This window comes from Pan troglodytes, chromosome 10, assembly GCF_028858775.2.
Source record: "Pan troglodytes isolate AG18354 chromosome 10, NHGRI_mPanTro3-v2.0_pri, whole genome shotgun sequence".
NCBI classification, from domain to species: domain Eukaryota; kingdom Metazoa; phylum Chordata; class Mammalia; order Primates; family Hominidae; genus Pan; species Pan troglodytes.
The window spans coordinates 47988084-48009112 of NC_072408.2; the positions used below are offsets into that span (position 1 = coordinate 47988084).

At 49.5% G+C, this 21029-nt stretch overlaps 1 protein-coding gene across 6 annotated transcripts in view; it reads left to right on the forward strand.

Moving 5' to 3' along the window:
- The window catches only part of VDR (vitamin D receptor), a 62731-nt gene that overhangs the window by 37257 nt on the left and 4445 nt on the right, over window positions 1–21029 (forward strand). For all 6 annotated transcript variants that reach the window (XM_063785699.1, XM_016923547.4, XM_024347889.3 and 3 more), the window contains 6 exons: window positions 1882–2012; window positions 9313–9497; window positions 9752–9872; window positions 11191–11362; window positions 20200–20351; window positions 20552–20668. In XM_063785699.1, coding sequence (XP_063641769.1) covers window positions 1882–2012; window positions 9313–9497; window positions 9752–9872; window positions 11191–11362; window positions 20200–20351; window positions 20552–20668 — 878 coding nt within the window. The remainder of the gene's footprint in view (window positions 1–1881; window positions 2013–9312; window positions 9498–9751; window positions 9873–11190; window positions 11363–20199; window positions 20352–20551; window positions 20669–21029) is intronic.

Below are 21029 nucleotides of genomic sequence, written 5' to 3' on the forward strand. Positions count from 1 at the left end.
CACACTTGTGCACACACACACACACACACAACTTACATAGGCTACAAGGGTGCCACTTTTCTTTTCTTTTTCTTTTTCTTTTTTTTTTTTTGAGACAGAGTCTCATTCTGTTGCCTAGGCTAGAATGCAGTGGCACAATCTCGGCTCAGTGAAACGGCCGTCTCCCAAGTTCAAGTGATTCTCCTGCCTCAGCCTCCCGAGTAGTGGGGACTATAGGCATGTGCCACCGTGCCCGGCTAATTTTTGTATTTTTAGTAGAGATGGGGTTTCACTATGTTGGTCAGGCTGGTCTCAAACTCCTGACCTCGTGATCCACCCACCTCGGCCTCTCAAAGTGCTGGGATTACAGGCCTGAGCCACCACACCCAACCTCAAGGGTGCTACCTTTCTAGCTAAGAACACTTCAGTAGTTTTCTGGGGTTTTTTTGTTTTGTTTTGTTTTGTTTTGTTTTGTTTTTTGAGACAGGGTCTTGCTCTGTTGCCCAGGCTGGAGTGCAGTGGCATGATCTTGGCCTACTGCAACCTCCACCTCCAGGGTTCAAGCGACTCTCCTGCCTCAGCCCCCAGCCCCCAAGTAGCTGGGACTACAGGCATGCACCATCATGGCCAACTAATTTTTGTATTTTTAGTAGAGACGGAGTTTTGGCGTGTTGGCCAGGATGGTCTCAAACTCCTTACCTCAGATGATCCGCCCACCTCAGCCTCTCAAAGTGCTAGGATTACAGGCATGAGCCACCGTGCCCAGCTCTAGTTTTCTGTTCCTACAGAGCTCCTGCTTCCTCTTCCTTTCAAAAAACCCAAGGCCAGGCCTCAGGATTTCCACCTGCTTGTCTGGCCCCTTCTTTTTCTGGGCAGGTTCTGGGATGTCTAGAGCTATGGTTTGGGCCTTTTCTTCCTTCCATGTACACATCTATCCCTGGAACAGGAGCTATTCCAGTCACAGGTCTCTAGAATCTAGAAGACTTCATGCTGAGACTAGCATCCTTACTTCTCATAGCAGCTCATTAAATGTTATTATGCTGGCTACTCTGGAGATTTCAACATTTAAAAAGGTTTTTTCGGCCAGGCACAGTGGCTCACGCCTGTAATCCCAGCACTTTGGGAGGCCGAGGCAGGCGGATCACGAGGTCAGGAGATCGAGACCATAGTGAAACCCCATCTCTACTGAAAATACAAAGAATTAGCCGGGCGTGGTGGCGGGCGCCTGTAGTCCCAGCTACTCTGGAGGCTGAGGCAGGAGAATGGTGTGAACCCGGGAGGTGGAGCTTGCAGTGAGCTGAGTGAGCCACTGCACTCCAGCCTGGGTGACAGAGCAAAACTCCGTCTCAAAAAAAAAAAAAAAAAAGAGTCGGGGTGCAGTGGCTCACACCTGCAATCCCAGCACTGTGGGAAGCCTAGGAGAGAGGATTGCTTCAGTCCAGGAGTTCCAGACTAGCCTGGGCAACATAGTGAGACCCCATCTTTACAAAAAAATCAAAAAATTAGCCAGGCATGGTGGTATGCACCTGTAATCCCAGCTACACTGGAGGCTGAAGCAGGAGGATTACTTGAACCCAGGAGGTCCAGCCTGCAGTGAGCTGAGATCATGCCACTGCATTCCAGCCTGGGCTACAAAGCAACACCCTGTCCCCCCCAAAGAAACAAAAATTAAAAGAAAAAAGGTAAGTACAAGCCATGATTGGAGCTGGGCAGGCAATGAAAGGAGAAGTAGGAATCGTTTGGTGCCCAGCCTAGAGGTGAGAGTGACTGGCAGCTGGGGTGGGCCCCATGTCTTCTGTTGGAGAAATGGAGACCGGGGCCCCAGAAGACAGGTCTCCGTGGTGACAGGGTGAGGAGCCGGAAGTTCAGTGACCCAGGGCAGGGTGTGTGCTCTCTCGGCAGGCGAAGCATGAAGCGGAAGGCACTATTCACCTGCCCCTTCAATGGGGACTGCCGCATCACCAAGGACAACCGGCGCCACTGCCAGGCCTGCCGGCTCAAACGCTGTGTGGACATCGGCATGATGAAGGAGTGTGAGTGTCCAGGGGCTGGGCAGGATTTGGGCCTGAAGTGGAGTCAGGGAAAGGCCTTGGCCACTCTCCTGCAAGTTTGGGCAGAGGGTCTGCCTGCCCTTCCTCTGTAGCTGCCAGCATCTGGGGCCAGGGCCTCAGTGGGACCAGCAGCTGGTGACAGGGCAGCTGGAAGTCCAGGGTCAGATGCACTCAGCGGCCCTGTGCACCTCTCGAGGATCTGTGTGTTGGTGTCAGAGGCCCTGGAAGGGTCCCTCCAGAGTGGGGCCTGAGAGGAAGGAGAGGCCGGACACTGCCTTCAAGAGTCCCTTCTACTCCTGGGTCAGGGTCTTCCTCCAGGATGTCATTCTTTTTTCACAGCTCCCTGTTACCTGGACCTAGAGGGAAGAATGAGGTTCAAGGACCCCCAGGTTCTATGGGCTTGGGAAGAGAGGGCTGATGTGGGTTGGGAAGGGCAGGAGTGATAGGGAGAATTAGTATTCAGAGCATAGTTGGCATCCATTTTCTGTCCCACCCCAGCTTCCCAGCCTCTCTGGCGCCTTGAGCAGATCTGAGGGCTTGTGCCAGGGAGAGACCAGGAGGAAAGAGTCTGCCAGGGGAAGCACTGGGTTCTAGGATGACCCTCTGAATCCAGATGGAGAAAGAGGAGTGATTCTATAGGACTTCCGGTCCCTCTCTGGGGTTGGAGAAGACCAACATGGCATATTTACATGGATATTTTGACCCATCACTGAAAACAACACTTGAACTTTGCATCAGAGCTCTAGGACAGTTATTTGGTAACTAGAGTAGCCATTGAATTCAGTGGATGCTGGGAGGGGCCAGCCTGGCCCTCTCTGGGCTGGAGCAAGGCCAGCTGGGCATGGGTGCTCTCTGTACACTCATTCCTTTTTCTCCTTCTCTTGCTCACTCCTGTCTGCCATCTGCATCCAGACCCACACCCGGCCCTAGGACAGAACCCAGGCCCTCCTAGCTGTGGGTCTGAGGAGTCGGAGTCGGAGTCGGGGTGGGGATGTTGCTCAGATGCGGAGCCTCCTGGCTATGGGACCGTTTGGAGTGGTTGGGGTTGGGGAGAGGTCAGGTAACAGGAAGATGTGTCAGGGACAGAGGATAAGTCACAGAACAGGGCTTAGAGGATAGCAAATTTCTCCGTTAATGGGAAAAAAATTATCTGTTGTTGGGACACAGAGGCAGAGCTGAGGCCCTGACCCTGGGCCTCCTCTTTGGGCCTTGACCTAGGCTTCTCTTCTGTGGGTCACGACTCCTCCCTCCTGATCTGACGGCTCCCCAGCCAACACTGGCAGCCCTGAAAGGTGTTTCCATGGCTGTGGTTTCTCCACACCACCAGAGGGTGCAGGCCTGGGCATGCTGGTCGCTCCTACCCTAGTCCCCGCCACGCCCTGGCTCCTGTGTTTATCCTGGAGAGAATAAGAAGTGGAGGCTGGAACCCCGGGTGCCTTAAGGGGCTTCACACACATTCTCAGTGGGCCCTGCTGAGGGTGAGGCGTTAGGGTGGGCACCAACAAGGTGTGCTCAGCACAGTCCCATCTCCGCAGAGAAGACAGCCTCTGCAAAGCAGGGAGTCCGGTTTCTAAAGCTCCAGCTAACCAAGACTGGCACGAGGTTCCACTGCAGTGGTTCGTAAGGCACTGCCACAGGAGTTCCCCTCAGGACTAAGCTCACTGATGCCCAAGAGGCCCTTCTCCTACCTCAGGAGGAAGAGGATGTCTTACTGACTTAAAATAGAAAGAACATCTGAGACTCAGAGAGGTAAAGACCTCAGGTCTGGGGTCAGAAAGCAAGTTGGTGGCCAAGCTGGGACTAGAATCAGACTTCATGTCCCCTCCTACTTGCCTCCTGGTCCCCATAAACAGCACTGCATCCATGGTGAAGAGCAGCACCAGCCTGGGGTAAATCAGGGGGCCCTGCCCAGGAGCACCCTACCATGTGGTGGGAACCCAGCAGCCCAGAAGCGATGTCCACCCCATCCCTCAGCCACCCCCACCCCAGCCTAATTCTCTCCTGTGGAGTCCTGTGTCCCCATCCTGCTGTATGCCCAAGGCAGATTCTCGCCACACCACCCTCCTCATCCCAGTGCAGGGAGCAGTACTCAGTTCTAGATGGGCTGGTGGAGCGGGGATCCAGTTAAAATAGAAACGTCCTGATGCTTTTTACTTTCCCGAAGGGAAGACTGTCCAGGAAGAGACATTCCCAGCCTCCGGTTAGTCCAGCTTCAGGAGGCCTCACCAGTGTGAAGTCCCCCGGCCTCAGAACCCTGGGAGAGCTGCACATTTCTTATCTGGGCTGGGTTTTGTCCCCAAGGCATAGCATCCCAGAGACAATTGAGTGTCTCAATATTTGTAAAACCACAGGAAGAAAGCTAAAAGCCCAGGCTCCTGCTGTCCGAGCAGGGAGGTGGGCCTTCCATAGAAGAGGCACAGGAAGGGAAAGGATGAGGACAGAAACCCTGTGTATTGACCAACTACTGTGTGTCAGTTAGCCCATCAAGCACATGCATTTTCTTCTGAAATTCTCACAACACTCCCTAAATATGTAAATACTTTTATTTTTTCAATAGCTGAGGAAGCTCAGAGGAATTAAAATATCATGGCTCTCAGCTAATAAGATGATGGTATCAGCATTCATTCTAATCTAGGTCTTTCTGCTTCCAAAGGGCAGGCTTGTGGGCCACACGTGAGGCAGCCTCTTGTGGCCCCAGTGGGTCGGAGCTCACTCCATTGTGCATTTCCAGGCACTTTCACATGCTCTAAGAGATGGATTGAAGAGAGCTTGGTCCCACCAAAGACTCATTTTCTCTCTTTTCCATTCTTAGCTGACTTTATACCCTGGGAACCCAAGAAATTTTATAACTGAGTTCTTGCTTTTTGCTTATACTATACCTGTCCTGCATAGAAGCACACATTGTGGTAACTTGTTTGATGTTTTTACAGATGTATGTCTTTTCTCCCTGGTGTTAGCAAAGTACCTGGCACATAGTAGGTGCTCAATAAATGTGTGGAATCAATGAATATTAGCTCCTCATTATGCTTCTTTCTCTCTGTATATCTTCCACAGGTCTATAGATCAGTAAGATTCTCCCAAACCTGATCATGTCTGTGCCGTTCATTTGGAAACATTTTATGTCCTCTTCCTGTGGTTGTTCTTAGCCCATCCTTGGCATCTTGAAATGTTTTCAAATTGTTTATGTTGCAGATCTTGGCTTCGTTAAGGAGAGAACATGTCTTGCATGGGAATAACTTGTGCAAAATTATTTCACACTCAGCAAGGAGCTTAAAAGGAAGTCAAAAAAAGCTTCTGAGCAGCCATGTAGGTTTTACAAAGTCCACATGCCAAAACTCATGCACTTTAGACGCCTGATCACCAGACAGCCCAACACTCTTTCAGAACCTGTTTACTCTTATTCTAGGTCAATGGCTTCATATATCATATAGTGTCTTCCTATATGATAGTAATGACATCTTAGGTTCAATCCATTGAAAAAATGATAAGAAATTTCCCATGAAATTAACAAGATCTTTAAACAAATTATTTCATAAATCACAGTGCATTTGCATATGTGAAAGACTTTAGACTCATTCAGTCCTCAAGCAATGTTGCCTTGCAGAAGGCTCATGGATTGGGCCTGTGTGAAACTGGTAGATCTCAGCATTTCTTCCTCTGTTACCTCCATAGAAGATGGAGGTTGCTATTTGATGCAAGTGACTGGGAGGAATCATGTTATAGGGTTAAACTTGAACTTTCTTTGTCTCTTTAAAGTGGGTAATTTACAAGCTTTGTGACTTAATTTTATTTTTACACTCTTCAGATGGATTGGAACACAATGCCTGTCAAAACTCCATGGCTGAAAACCAAAGTCCACTTATAACCAGATGTAATCAGACACAGTAGAGGCTAGTGGTTATGACCTTCCACTCCAGAACCAGACTGCCCAGGTCTAAATGCTGGTTTCACCACTGTTAGCTGTGTGACTTTGAGAAAGGTAGAAAGCCTCTCTGGGCCTCAGCTCCCTCATCTGCTAAATGGGAATAACAATAGCACCTGCCTTAAAGGGTTGTCATGAGGGCTAAATATATGAGTTAATATACAAAAGGCTCTCAGAATAGTGCCTCATAGACAGAAAAACTCTTTATGTGCTATCCAGCATTACAAATATTTTCTTTTTATTACATCAAACTTGATCACCAGAACTTCTAGCTCCCAAGAGATCAGAAGTAAGTCTTAAGGGGGAGAAAGGCACACTTCCAGAGGCAGACACCAATAAGAAGACAACGCATAGTTTAACAGAGAGGTGGACACTGGAAGCCAGAAAAGCAGCCCAAGAACTCCAAAGCCCAGCACGCCAAGCCATGCAATGCGGGGCAGACAGCCTCCGACAACTCTGAGGACGTAACCTTGTCCTGCAATGTTCAGTAATTATTCAGAATGATACCTCTGAATCATCAGGGAAAGGTTATATGACGTTAAAAGTGTTCCGTTACAAGGTTTTCTGTCTTGAAAATCTTTCCATAACAATTGTTTCAATAAAAGAGGTCAGCTTTCTCAGCTCTCTGGTGTGCCAGGTGCCATTCACTACATTGCAGGAGACAAGCAGCACTAGAGTACTCACTAGCCTTTCCTGAACCAGGAAAATGATTTGCACACAGTTGGTGTAATCTGTGTGGATGCATTTGATATTTGGTGTCAGACTATTGAGCAGACACCACGGCCAGGTAGCCCCTCCGGTCTAGCCTTTATGGGGGAAGTATAAGAATTGTAAGACAAAGGCCGGGCATGGTAGCTCACGCCTGTAATCCCAGCACTTTGGGAGGCCAAGGCGGGCAGATCACCTGAGGTCAGGAGTTTGAGACCGGCCTGGCCAACATGGTGAAACCCCGTCTCTACTAAAAATACAAACAAATTGGCCAGGCATGGTGGCATGTGCCTATAAGCCCAGGTACTCTGTAGCCTGAGGCAGGAGAATCGCTTAGAACCCAGGAGGTGGAGGTTGCAGTGAGCCGAGGTGGTGCCACTGCACTCCAGCCTGGATAATAGAGCGAGAGTCTGTGAAAGAAAGAAAGAAAGAAAGAAAGAAAGAAAGAAAGAAAGAAAGAAAGAAAGAAGGAGGGAAGGAAGGAAGGAAGGAAGGAAGGAAGGGAAAGGAAGGGAGAGAAAAGAAAGAATTGTAAGACATGGACCCTGCCCTTAAGTAACTTGTAATCTAGAGAAAGAGACCTTGAACTTCTTGGGCTCCGTCTATAGGTAATGAATTGAAAACTGTGCTAACCATGAGTCTTACAGAGCAGAAGATAATTGGGTGTCAATGTGTGTGGGAAAGACTAAATATGTAGCAGGCATAGGAAATGAGGCTCAGCAGAAAAAAACAAGGCTTGATGCAGATCAGGGCAATCAAGAAATGCTTCATGGAAAAAGATGGCTATGATGTAGGCACTGGAGAACTGATAGAACTCATACAGGTTTGGGGGAGAGAAGACCCAGCTGGACGGGCACCTAGCACAACTGGAAATGCAGGGGCGAGCATGAGCAGGTCACGTTCCCAGGCCAGCAGCAATGCCAGCATGCCCAGAACAGAGGCTGTGTCCAGAAGCACTAAGACATGAAGTCTGAAAGTTAGGAAAAGGCCAACTTTAGTTTGGACGTGGTCATCAGTAGGGGCCGAGAAAAGTATCTGGGCAGGAGAATGGCACCACAGAATCACTGGGAAGTTAGCAAAGTCCAGTCAGGCTGAGCTACGTGCCTGTAGACACCATGGTGTGGCTGGCAGAAACAGGTCTCCCTAACTCCGGTCCCCAGGTGAGCAGGAAAGACAAGACACCTAATCTTGGGCTTCCCAAGCGAGGGCTTACCCCCATTGCCTTCCCTGGATGCTCCCTGCCCCTTCCTCTCCCACCCTGCCTGACCTGGTAGGGTCTGTGCAGACACCCACTGTGGGAGGAGAGTTGGCAGCTGTTTGGGCAGGTGAGTCAGTCACCTGGGTGTGGTCTACTCCCAGGCTCCCTGTGGAGGGAAGCACCATCTCTTGCAGTAGCGCTCGCTTTCCTGCCATGCCTGTGGCATTGGCTGTCCACTCCCTCCCAGCATAGGCTCTTCCTCACCCCACAGCAACTTCTCTCGTCCTCCCCCTACCTGAGGGCCTGGGCCAATGGACTTTTCTCGAAGCCTGGAACTCACCCACCCTGGGCTTCTGGTTCCTTTCTCTGCTCTTGTGAAACTCCCCAGTTCTGTGGGCAGATGCCCTGGCAGCAGCAGCACCGAGCAAGTAGCTACAGGCCAAAGGCCCTGGTGCCCACTCCTGCCGTCAGCGCTCAGCAAGCCACAGCCAGGAGGTCTGTTTGCCCAGCTGCCGTGCCAGGCACCTTTGCTCCCAGCATCCCCTCCACCCCCACAGCTGCCCCAGCACAGGGAGGCAGGCAGAAGCCTGCAGATGGTGGTGGGGCTCTCTATGGCCCCACACCCTGATTAGTGGCTGGAGAGAACTTCTAAGATTAGAGCTGTAAGGCCTCACCCTTTGGGGCCTTCAAGAGGACTTGAAAACTTCCATGGACAGAAATGTCAAGGCTGTACATGCTGGAGGAGGGGTGGTTTTGCAGAGAACCAAAGAGGTCTAGTCTTTCTATATTCCACAGTCCCATGTCTGGAAACCTGGATGTGGAGACAGCCACATAGAGGAGTCCTCTCCACATCTCACTTCCAGCGCTATGAGAGCTCTGGCATCCTCTCTTCACCCTGATTTCTTCAGGATCATGGAACATCAGGGTAGGGAAGAGAAGAGAACTAACATTTAGTGAGCATCTGCTCTGGGCCAGGCATGCATCCAGTTCTTAAATCAGTTGATCCTTTGAGGCAGGTGTTATTACTTCTCCCACCTGCATGTCAACACACACAGACACACACACACACACTTTATGGAGGAAGGTACAAGAAAGGAACCTTGGAAGAACTTATATGGTCCAAATCTCTCATTTTACAAACAAAAGAACAAAAGCCCAGAGAGTTTGCCCAAGGTCCCACAACTTGTTCTTGAGAACCCCGACTCCCTAAAGCCCAGATCATCCCCCCTCTCAAATCCTCTTTTTCTTCTTCTTGCATGTGCCTTCCTTTTCACCACAGCAAACCCAATTTTTCTTCACACAGTGGAGTGGGAGTCTCCGTGGCAGGAGGACCCCCGAGGGAGCCCCGAGTGTTAAAGCCCCTCCTATCTTGGACCTTTACCCCCAACCGCAGGAGGAAGGTTTCCTGGAGGAGCTGCTGGCCAGCCCTCCTGACTCCCCTTCCCACCCCACAGTCATCCTGACAGATGAGGAAGTGCAGAGGAAGCGGGAGATGATCCTGAAGCGGAAGGAGGAGGAGGCCTTGAAGGACAGTCTGCGGCCCAAGCTGTCTGAGGAGCAGCAGCGCATCATTGCCATACTGCTGGATGCCCACCATAAGACCTACGACCCCACCTACTCCGACTTCTGCCAGTTCCGGGTATGTCTGCCTGCTGGGAGGATGAGCCGGTCCAGAGGAGAAGCACTAGTGGAGCCAGGGCCCAGGGAGTAGGGACAGAGGGCAAGGGACATCCTGAACAGAACTGGGGTAGGGACGGAGGCTGCTCTGCCCCTGGCACTGGGAGGCTTTGCCTTCCTGTAGACCTTCCTCAAAGCCATTCCTATCAGAGATCAGGGCCAAGGTAGGAAGGCAACCCCAAAATGTGGGTCTGAGACCCCATCTTTCCCTTCCAGCCTCCAGTTCGTGTGAATGATGGTGGAGGGAGCCATCCTTCCAGGCCCAACTCCAGACACACTCCCAGCTTCTCTGGGGACTCCTCCTCCTCCTGCTCAGATCACTGTATCACCTCTTCAGGTAAGCAGGACTTCAGTCCTCCATAGAGTAAGGGAGCGGGGGCGAGGAGTCCACCGCACCTGCCCTGGGGCTGCTGGATGGAAGGAGGTGGAAGGCTCCCTAATGGAAACTTACATAAATACTGTGCGCTATGCAGTGTCTTCACAACAGCCCCTCTGTTACAGAAAGGGGTGACTTACCCAAGGGCCCACACTGGGGAAGAGGCCAAGCTGGGATTCCAGCTGTGTAGCATCAGCCTCCCGGGCCCATGCTGTTTCCTCTAAGCCAGGCTTCAGCCCATGGCCCCCTCCGTGGAGGTGACCTGCTTCCTTTACGTGATATTTTAATCCTGGGCCCTTCAGAAGGTGAAATTTGGAGTGGGAAGGTGAATGTATTGGTCCCATTGAGGTCCACCTTCCACCTGAGCTCTGGGGACCACTCTGGCCCTGGAGGACCTGTCCCCTCCAGCTCAGCTGAGAGTCTGGGAGGCATCATGTTTTCCTTCCTTTCTTTTTTTTAAAAAAAACACACATGTATATTTAGAAAAGAAATTGTGCTGTATACAATCTGATGACTTGCTTTTTTTTATATTGCATTGTTTTTCCATACCAGTTAGTACGCATCCAGAATATAATTTTTAAAGGCTGCATAGTATTCTGGAATACAATAATGTACCTAATCCCCTACCATTGGATATCTGGATTATTTCTCAGCATTTTAATAAGAAAACAGTATACTTGTAGCTAAATATTTACACTTATCGGCAATTTTCCCTTACAGTGAATTCCAGGAAGTGTGACTACTGGTCAAAGAGTACACACAATTATTTGGCTAATGTCAAATAGCTTTCTAGAGTACCTTCAGTAATGTGCACCTCCTTTAGCACCCCAGCCCTCATAGGCATTGCCTAATTTCCTGCATCTTTATAAATACTGGCATCAATATTTAAACATTTTTGTTTCTGGTTTGTAGGTGAAAAGTATAGATGTTCTACACTGCAGTTCTTTGACCATTAGCAAGGTTGAACATTTTTTTCCATGACTTGATGGGTCCCAAATTCTTTTTTGATTGAGAGCCGTAGAAACAGCACACAGTCTGCTTGAGGAAGTCTCATTGCTCTGAGTGTCTCTGGCTCTTTGATTTTACTGCTTTATGCTGCTGAAAGAGGCAGAGAGAGTCCCAGAGGGAAGCCTGGGGCTGAAGGGTGACCTGTGGAGTCACTGTGGGATTCCCAGCTGGCTCTGCTGCCAGGGCACACCAGGTCTTTGCAGGGTCTGGCAAGAGGGGGCCTGGTCCCAGTATCCTTAAATAGCTCCTTCTCTTCCCTCATCTCCCCCAGACATGATGGACTCGTCCAGCTTCTCCAATCTGGATCTGAGTGAAGAAGATTCAGATGACCCTTCTGTGACCCTAGAGCTGTCCCAGCTCTCCATGCTGCCCCACCTGGCTGACCTGGTCAGTTACAGCATCCAAAAGGTCATTGGCTTTGCTAAGATGATACCAGGATTCAGGTAAGAAACTTCTGCAATCTCTGGGGAACAGAGTCAGAGTCCTAGACTGAGCTACAAGAAGGGTTGGAGATCACTCATCCACCACTTCTTTTTTTTATTTTTTATTTTTTTAAACGGCGTCTTGCTCTGTCACGCAGGCTGGAGTGCAGTGGCGCGATCTCGGCTCACTGCAACCTCCGCCTCCTAGGTTCAAGCGATTCTCCTGCCTCAACCTCCCAAGTAGCTGGGATTACAGGCACCAGACACCACGCCCGGCTAATTTATTTATTTATTTATTTATTTATTTATTTATTTATTTATTTTTATTTTTTTTCCAGACGGAGTCTCGCTCTGATGCCCAGGCTGGAGTGCAGTGGCGCTATCTTGGCTCACTGTAACCTCCGCCTCCCGGGTTCAAGTGATTCTCCTGCCTCAGCCTCCTAAGTAGCTGGGATTACAGGTGTGGGCCACCAAGCCCGGCTAATTTTTGTATTTTTAGTAGAGACGGGGTTTCACCACGTTGGCCAGGCTGCTCTCGATCACCTGACCTCGTGATCCAACCGCCTTGGTCTCCCAAAGTGCTGGGATTACAGGCATGAACCATCGCACCCTGCCCTAATTTTTTTATTTTTAGTAGAGACGGAGTTTCGCCATGTTGGCCAGGCTTGTCTCAAACTCCTGACCTCAAGTGATCCACCCACCTCAGCCTCCCAAAGTGCTGGGATTACGGGCATGAGCAACAGCAGCCAGCCTCTATTGCTTCTTTAAAATAGAGATTCAGGCCCTACCCTAGACCTGCGAAATCAGAATCTCTGGCGTAGGCCCAGAAATCTGCATTTAGAAAGTGCAGCCTGTCTTACGTTACTCTGCAGGCCAGCACTGGAGAGCTAGTCCATCCCCGCACTTTCTGGATGATGGTGTGGAAGCCCAGAGAGGTCCAATGGCCAGCCAGGATCCCTTCCAGGTGTTGGAGCCAGCATGTCAGAGCCAGGCCTAGAACTCCCAGCTCACTGCTGTGTTCACTCCAGCTGGCTTGACTGGAATCCTCATATTATCTCTTTAAATTCAACGATATGATTCCTCCACACCCCAACTCTGAGAGCAGAATGAAGTGATAGAGAGAAGGGCTTGGCCATGTAGACTTGTGAAACAGTCTAGGAATCCTGGAGAGAGATAGGTTTACTGGCATATATGACCCTGGCATCCTTCACCAAAATGTACATTTAAAGACCATTTCCTGGCTGGGCACAGTGGCACATGCCTATCCCAACACTTTGAGAGACTGAGGTAGGAGGATTTCTTCAGCCCAGGAGTTCCAGACCAGCCTGATCAACATAGTGAGACCTCTTCTCTACAAAAAAAAAAATTTATAAATTAGCCAGGTGTGGTTGCACATGCCTGTAGTCCCACCTACTAGGGAGGCTGAGGCAGGAGAATCACTTGAGCCCAGGAGGTCAAGGCTACAGTGATCCATGATTGCACCACTGCACTCCAGCCTGGGCAACAGAGCAAGACCCTGTCTCAAAAAAGAAAAAAATAAAGACCATTTCCTAACCATACTGATACATTTTTGCCAAAATATATAAGTATAAGGAGTTCTACTGGAGAAGGGATCCTCCTTTATCAATTCATTCATATAAATTTCATTCATTTATTCCTATGTTTTATTGTTTTAACACTAATACTGTATATAATACTTATATTTAAATACTCATGCAAGGTTAATTTTTTTTTTCTTTTTTGAGACGGTTTCGCTCTTTTCACCTAGGCTGGAGTGCAATGGCGCGATCTCAGCTCACTGCCACCTCCGCCTTCCAGGTTCAAGCAATTCTCCTGCTTCAGCCTCCCAAGTAGCTGGAACTACAGGAGCGTGCCACCATGCCTGGCTAATTTTTTGTATTTTTTTTTTGAGACAGAGTTTCCCTCTTGTTGCCCAGGCCGGAGTACAATGACGCGATCTCAACTTACTGCAACCTCTGCCTGCTGGGTTCAAGCAATTCTCCTGCCTCAGCCTCCTGAGTAGCAGAAATTACAGGCACGCACCACCACGCCTGGCTAGTTTTGTATTTTTAGTAGTAGAGATGGGGTTTCACCATCTTGGCCAGGCTGGTCTTGAACTACTGACCTCAGGTGATCTGCCGGCCTCAGCTTCCCAAAGTGCTGGGATTACAGGCATGAACCACCACGCCCGGCCAATATTCTTTTTTTTTTTTTTTTTTTTTTTTAATTGAGGCAGAGTCTCGCTCTGTCGCCTAGGCTGGAGTGCAGTGGCATGATCTCGGTCACTGCAAGCTCCGCCTCCCGGGTTCACACCACTCTCCTGCCTCAGTCTCCAGAGTAGCTGGGATGACAGGCGCCCGCCACTATGCCCGGCTAATTTTTTTGTATTTTTAATAGAGACAGGGTTTCACCGTGTTAGCCAGGATGGTCTTGATCTCCTGACCTCGTGATCCGCCTGTCTCGGCCTCCCAAAGTGCTGGGATTACAGGCATGAGCCACTGCCGGCCAATATTCTTAAAACAATAGAGTATTGACACATTTAATAGATGTGTTGGGAAATGGCTATATTTATGTATATTTGTATCTTCATTCTTCCCCAAAGTTCATTTGGTATATTGCCATAAAATACATAAACAATATGGTTGAGAAAGAGAAGTAAATCAATCTCAAGCAATGTTATCCGTCTTTCAAGTAGCAGCAATAGCTGTATTTCCCGCAGAAGGGGGAAAATGCTTCCTAGATACTAATGCTCAGATTCAGTGCTGGAATATGGGGAACTGGAAAATGAGTTAACATTGCCGGCTCTGGATGGAAACAGATTATGAGGTGCCATATATTGGTGTATGGCCCTCTTAGCTGTGTAGAAAAGCCATGAGTTATTGCCGAAATTAATGCCTTGCCAGTGAGATGATGGTCATTCACAGAGCTAAACCCAGAACTTTCCAGTTTGTTTCTGCCCTGAGAAAACTGGCTCTGTGTTATTTTATGCCTCTCACCAACCCAAATAACAGAAATTTTTCGATGCTCTTCCCCTGGAATTAATGTGAAAATGGTGAAGAAGAGAAAACTGGCAGACAGTGCTGAGACACTCCTACTGCATTGCACATTTTGGTTGTAGTGATAGGAGCGAGGGCCCCTCTGGCAGGCAGGCAGGCAGGAGCAAGCGACAGATCTTGTGTGAGCCCGGCATTGCTCTGAGCCCAGGGTTTACCCTCAGAGGCTTTCTTTGGAACTGACAACACATTCCGTAGAGCACAAGTTCCAACTCCCTCCTCCACGCTTCACGTTACTGTTTGCAAACTCCACATATTCCAAAGTCTTGTTTTGTGTAAACGGCTAGGGAAAAAACACAGAAGCACTCGGCTTCCATCCTCATGTCAGGCAGCAGTCCTTGTCTACACAGGCTTCATCCTTCCCTGCTCTAGTGGGGAGTAGGACAGAGGGCCCCCACGGCCCTTTCCAGATACAGTGATTCCAGGTTCAGTGATTCCAATGGTGGCTGAGATTGCATACATGGGAAAGCTGCCCTAAAAAGAAAGTTACGCATTAAGTCGGATTACTCCAATCCTGCCCCCTTCACTAAGGAACCCCAGCCTCCAATTTCTCCCATGCTCAAGGCCCCTATCCATTGCCCTCCCACATGTACCCTGACACAAATAGCACTACTCTCAGTTTCTCTTCCCGAGGTTAAGTTGAAGTCTGCTCTCTTCCTTTCATCATGTTCTCCTCTGTCCCCTAGTCTGTCCTTGCAACTCATGGCTCAAGTGAGGTACATATGGCAGGTACAGGAGCTGCCCAGCCATTGATGCAAAATGGGTTAAACTGATCCTGGACATGCTAGGGTTGGCTTCTCTGTCTTCAGTATGACTTGAGAAGTCCCAGAGCAGAAGGTATGCCAATGAAAATGGAGCAGGCCTTGCTAAGAGAGCTTGCAGGGACACTGGTATGGACGCTCTTTGTGACTGGACAGAGGTGATGCTGAGCCTGGACTGGAGCCCAAACCTAGGCTCCAACTGGGCCCAGGGTGGGCCAGCCCAGTAGCTCTCTGGTTCTGCTGCTTTCCACACTTAGGGGTTCTATTGTTCCAAGACATAGAAGAACAGTGGCTGCATCTCTGGTGGCTTTGATCTTGCTGCCTGCAGGCAGGGGCGGAGGGTGTGGGGAAGGCAGGATGAGACTTCTGTGTGGGTGTGTGGGGGCACAGGATGAGTCTCCAGTGTGGGCATGAGACCAACGTGGGGCAGGGCTGGATGGGCTGTTCTGGGTGTGAACTGTGCTACAGTGTGGCCTTGGCCTGCTCTCTCCTCCCATCTCTCCTCCCTTAGCCTCTCAGTCTCACCCCACAAATCTCCCTCCCTGCTGGCACTGCAAATGAAATGCATGGAGGAGGTGGCATCAGCAGCAGCATCTAAATGGCCAAGAGCAGCCTTAGATCTGAGGACTTGGGACCCCCAGGCTTCACTGACAAGTAAAGTACACAAGAGACCAGGCCACATAAGCTGCAGCCCTGCCCTCTTCTGCTAAATGCCTTCACCTTCATTGCCATTTCCATGCCTAGGGAAGAGCCCTGGGGGTTATCATGCTTCCTTCGTGCTGTGCCCTTTCTCCACATTCATTTCTTCATCCGTCCAACAAATAGCTTTCTTACATAAACTGTGAGGGACAAAAGTTGTTGAGAAGACAGTCCCTGGCATCCAGGGATTTGGTGTCTGATGAAAGAGATAGACATGTAAACAATTGCTGTAAGGAGATAAGAGCCCTGCTACAAGCCTGCTGGAGGTACCGTGGGAATGCGGGAGGGGAGGGGAGGGGCCGGGCTCTGCCTGTGGGGGTGGGAAAGACGAAACAGCAACACAATTCCAGTCACATCTCGGGTGCCCAGAAGCGGCTGCAGGCGTGAAGACAGAGGAGGGTGTAAATGTCACACAGGTGAGAGAGGGGGAACGGAGCTGTGCTGGTGCCTATCATCGTGGAACAAGCTCTCTTATGGCTTCCCCTGTAACTCCACCTCTACTCCCACCACGCCACCATCCCTGGTCCTGGCTGTGAGCTGTATTTAGAAAGGCCCTGTATTTCCAGGCTGTGGGCAGTCATTTGGGGTCGTTTTGGGTTTGTGTTCCTAGCAGCAGGATGTCTGGATCACAAAAGCGGTGATCCCACTAAAACCTCTCTGGCCTGCATCCATGGAAGATGTGTTCACTGCTGGCCATCTGTTTGAGTGGGGCACTGAACAAAAGGCTATGTATAAAGTTATTCCTCTCAGAATTACCTATGATAGCAAAAATTGGAAGCAATCAAAATGTTCAAAAATAGATAAATGGAAGACTGGCTCAATAACTTAGAGTATACTGTTATGATGTAACATCATGCAACCCTCTAAGAACTGGGCTAAATAATTTTGAGTGATATAGGAAGTAGGATAAAGAATTAGTATAAGCTCCAGTATGTTAAATGTGTACTCCCTCTCTCTATGTATATTTGTGGGTATATATATATTTGCATAGAAAAAAGACAGGAAGGTGCCAGGCACGGTGGCTCACACCTATAATCCCAGAACTTTGGGAGGCCAAGGTGGGCAGGACTCACTTGAGGTCAGGATTCAAGAGCAGCCTGGCCAACATGGTGAAACCCCATATCTACTAAAAATACAAAAATTAGCCAGGTGTGGTGGCACATGCCTGTAGTCCCAGCTTCTCCGCAGGCTGAGACAGGAGAATTGTGTGAACCTGGGAGGCAGAGGTTGCAGTGAGCCGAGATTGCACCACTGCACTCCAGCCTGGGTGACAGAGCAAGACTGTCTCAAAAAAAAATTAAAATAAATAAATAAGAAAAAAAGATAGGAAGAAAATACGCCAAAATGTGAAGTGTGGTTATGAGCAAATTTAATTTGTTTTTACATTTTTATGTATTTTCCAAAGATTTGATAATGAGTATGTTTTACTTGTATAATGAGTCAAAACAAAAATGGGGATGGTGTTCATTTTTGTGTTTTAAATGTGGATTGAGCATCTAGAGAAAAGTGACAAGGATGGTGAGATGTTAGACATTGTGTCATTAGACTATCTGAAGGAGGACACGGCAGTTTTCCTTTTTAAAAAACTCCATTAGTTATGGTTCAAAGGAAGTCCCATGGCTAGTGGAGAAGTCTGGTTCTGGGTTTATTGAGCACAAAACTGTGAACCACAAATGAGTGTACTATCACGTGGATTGTAGCTCAATAGAAGAGGTCATTAATCTCGGCGCTAACAACCCCATGGCTGTGTCCAGAGGCCCTGAGCTCCCTGACCCTAGGAGAGTCCTGCAGAGGTTATGTAGGAGCCATCTCTAAGAGTTCCTAAGAGGGGCCCTCCAACTGTAGCACGTTGTGATTTTTTTCAATACAGATCCTTTGCTGGCCATCCTGATCATGCAAGCCTTCTCATTTCCCACCATCTATCACCCATTGATACAACACTCTCATCAGTTAATATCAGCTTCCCATCTTTATATATAAACATGCAGCCATTGAGGGGGTGACAGCCTATCTGCAGGATATCCAGGAGGAAGTAGACAGTCAGGAAGAGAAAGGGAGTAAAAGCCAGAAGCAAGCTGATTTGTGAGCCCTGCCTTTTGCTCGCCATTGTTCAGACAAGCCCATTCCTGACTCAGAATAGTGGAACTAGTCATTGGCCTCTCAAATCATCAACGCATCTCTATTGATCATCTTGTGCTGACGGCTCAATGGTCAGTGTGTGGGCAACAGTAAGGTGATTAAGAGGAGGTGCTGGCCCCCAAGTAACTTACAAACAAGAGTAGAAAACAAGTGGCCGGGCGCAGTGGCTCACGCCGTAATCCCAGCTCCTTGGGAGGCTGAGGCAGGCAGATTATCTGAGGTCAGGAGTTCGAGACCAGCCTGGCCAACATGGCGAAACCCCGTCTCTACTAAAAATACAAAAATTAGCTGAGTGTGGTGGCGGGTGCCTGTAATCCCAGCTACTCAGGAGGCTGAGGTAGGAGAATTGCTTGAACCTGGGAGGTGGAGGTTGCAGTGAGCCAAGATCTCACCACTGCACTCCAGCCTGGGCAACAGAGCAAGACTCTGTCTCAAAAAAAAAAAAAAAAAAAAAAAAAGGAGTGGAAAACAAGCATGTAAAGAGCAGAACTGGAGGAGAAGGGCAAAATAAGAGCACCAGCAATGTTCAAGGCATCGCAACGACATGGCCCTAACTGTGCTAAAGAGTCAGAAGGTGCGGGGCTCCAGTGGAAAACACAGTGGATTCAGGACCAGAAAAACAAAATGGAGAATTAGAAGGGTATTCCTGGCTGGAGCTGTAGTATGCTGAAAGGCGTGGTGATGGCTGGGTGCAGTGGCTCACACCTGTAACCCTGGTTCTTTGAGAGGCCAAGATGAGAGGATCACTTGAGGCCAGGAATTTGAGACCAGCCTGGGCCACATAGTGAGACACCATCTCTACAAAAAAAATTTAAAAATTAGCTAGGCGTACACCTGTAATCCCAGCACTTTGGGAAGCCTAGGCAGGCAGATCACAAGGTCAGGAGATCGAGACCATCCTGGCTAACACTGTGAAACCTCGTCTCTACTAAAAATACAAAAAAAAATTAGCTGGCCATGGTGGTGGGCACCTGTAGTCCCAGCTACTCGGGAGGCTGAGGCAGGAGAATGGCGTGAACCTGGGAGGCGAAGCTTGCAGTGAGCCGAGATCGCGCCACTGCACTCCAGCCTGGGCGACAAAGTGAGACTCCGTCTCAGAACAAATTAGCTAGGCGTGATGGTGTGCACCTGTAGTCCCAGCTACTTAGGAGGCTGAGGCAGGAGGATTGCTCGAGCCCAGGAGTTTGAGGCTGCAGTAAGCCATAATCATTCTGTTGCACTCCAGCTTGTGTGACAGAACAGGACACTGTCTCTAAAAATACTAATAAAAGAAAATTAGCTGAGCATGGTGGCACATGCTTGTAGTCTTAGCTATTCGGAAGGCTGAGGTGGGAGACTCACTTGAGCCCAGGAGTTTGAGGCTATAGCATGCTATGATCATAACACTGCACTGCAGCCTCAGCAACAGAGTGAGATCCTGTCACAAGAAAAAAAAAAGGCACAGTGAGAACACACAGCATCTGAATGTGGAGTGGCATGATGCTGCTAGAATGGAAGGTTGGTGGAGTTTACCATGGGAAAGGGAGTTGGAATGAGAGGTTGGAGCCAAGTTAGGGAGTGTGGGCCTGATCCTAGGGTGTTTGAGAGTCAGTGAAGATTTCTGAGTGCAAGAGGACATTGACCTGCAGCAGTGGTAAGAAAGATGAATGAGAGACTGGAGAGACACAAGTCTGGGATTCCTGTAAGAGGCTATTGGAAAAGACGCTGGAGCTCTGAACCAGGGCACTCCTGGTAGGAGTGGGAATAAGATCATGGGCTTGAGAGACATCCTAGAGACAGAGTTGGCTGAATTTACTACTGAGAAGGACTGGAGGACAGCAGGAGGGAGAGGAGGAGAAAACTTGGGTGTTGTTGAAGATACCATGGCCCTACCTTTTGCAGACCACCATATTCATGCCTCAATGCTGGGAACTTCCCTGGGCTCCGTTTCCTGTGCCCCATAGCTCTGGCTGCTTGGTCTCTGAGTTTTTCTTGTCTTAGTAACTGAGCTACTTCACTTCTGGCCTTGGCACATGATCACAGTGTTGAACTGTTCTTTCTCAAGGAACACTCTTGTCCCTTCCAGCCAGCCTGCAAGCTCCTCGATGAAAGACCCAGGGTGCATGTTGGTGCCCAGCAGGTGTATACCTGTCAAAGCACTAAACTGATTTGTGTGGCTTGAAGGTGTTTACTGGGAACCTGACCTCCTTCCCTCCCTCCCCTGCAGAGACCTCACCTCTGAGGACCAGATCGTACTGCTGAAGTCAAGTGCCATTGAGGTCATCATGTTGCGCTCCAATGAGTCCTTCACCATGGACGACATGTCCTGGACCTGTGGCAACCAAGACTACAAGTACCGCGTCAGTGACGTGACCAAAGGTATGCCTAGACTCCACCTCCAACTTTTCCAGCTCCCAGATTCTGGCTCCACCCGTCCTGGGGTTTGGGCTCCAATCAGATACATGGGAGGGAGTTAGGCACCAACAGGGAGAGAAGGGCGAGGGTCAGACCCATGGGGTTGGAGGTGGGTGGGCGGCTCCTCAGCTCTGCCCACAGTACCTGGCCATTGTCTCTCACAGCCGGACACAGCCTGGAGCTGATTGAGCCCCTCATCAAGTTCCAGGTGGGACTGAAGAAGCTGAACTTGCATGAGGAGGAGCATGTCCTGCTCATGGCCATCTGCATCGTCTCCCCAGGTATGGGGCCAGGCAGGGAGGAGCTCAGGGACCTGGGGAGCGGGGAGTATGAAGGACAAAGACCTGCTGAGGGCCAGCTGGGCAACCTGAAGGGAGACGTAGCAAAAGGAGACACAGATAAGGAAATACCTACTTTGCTGGTTTGCAGAGCCCCTGTGGTGTGTGGACGCTGAGGTGCCCCTCACTGCCCTTGGCTCTGCCTTGCAGAGTGTGCAGGCGATTCGTAGGGGGGATTCTGAGGAACTAGATAAGCAGGGTTCCTGGGGCCCCAGACAGGCCTGCGCATTCCCAATACTCAGGCTCTGCTCTTGCGTGAACTGGGCTCAACATTCCTGTTATTTGAGGTTTCTTGTGGGCAAGT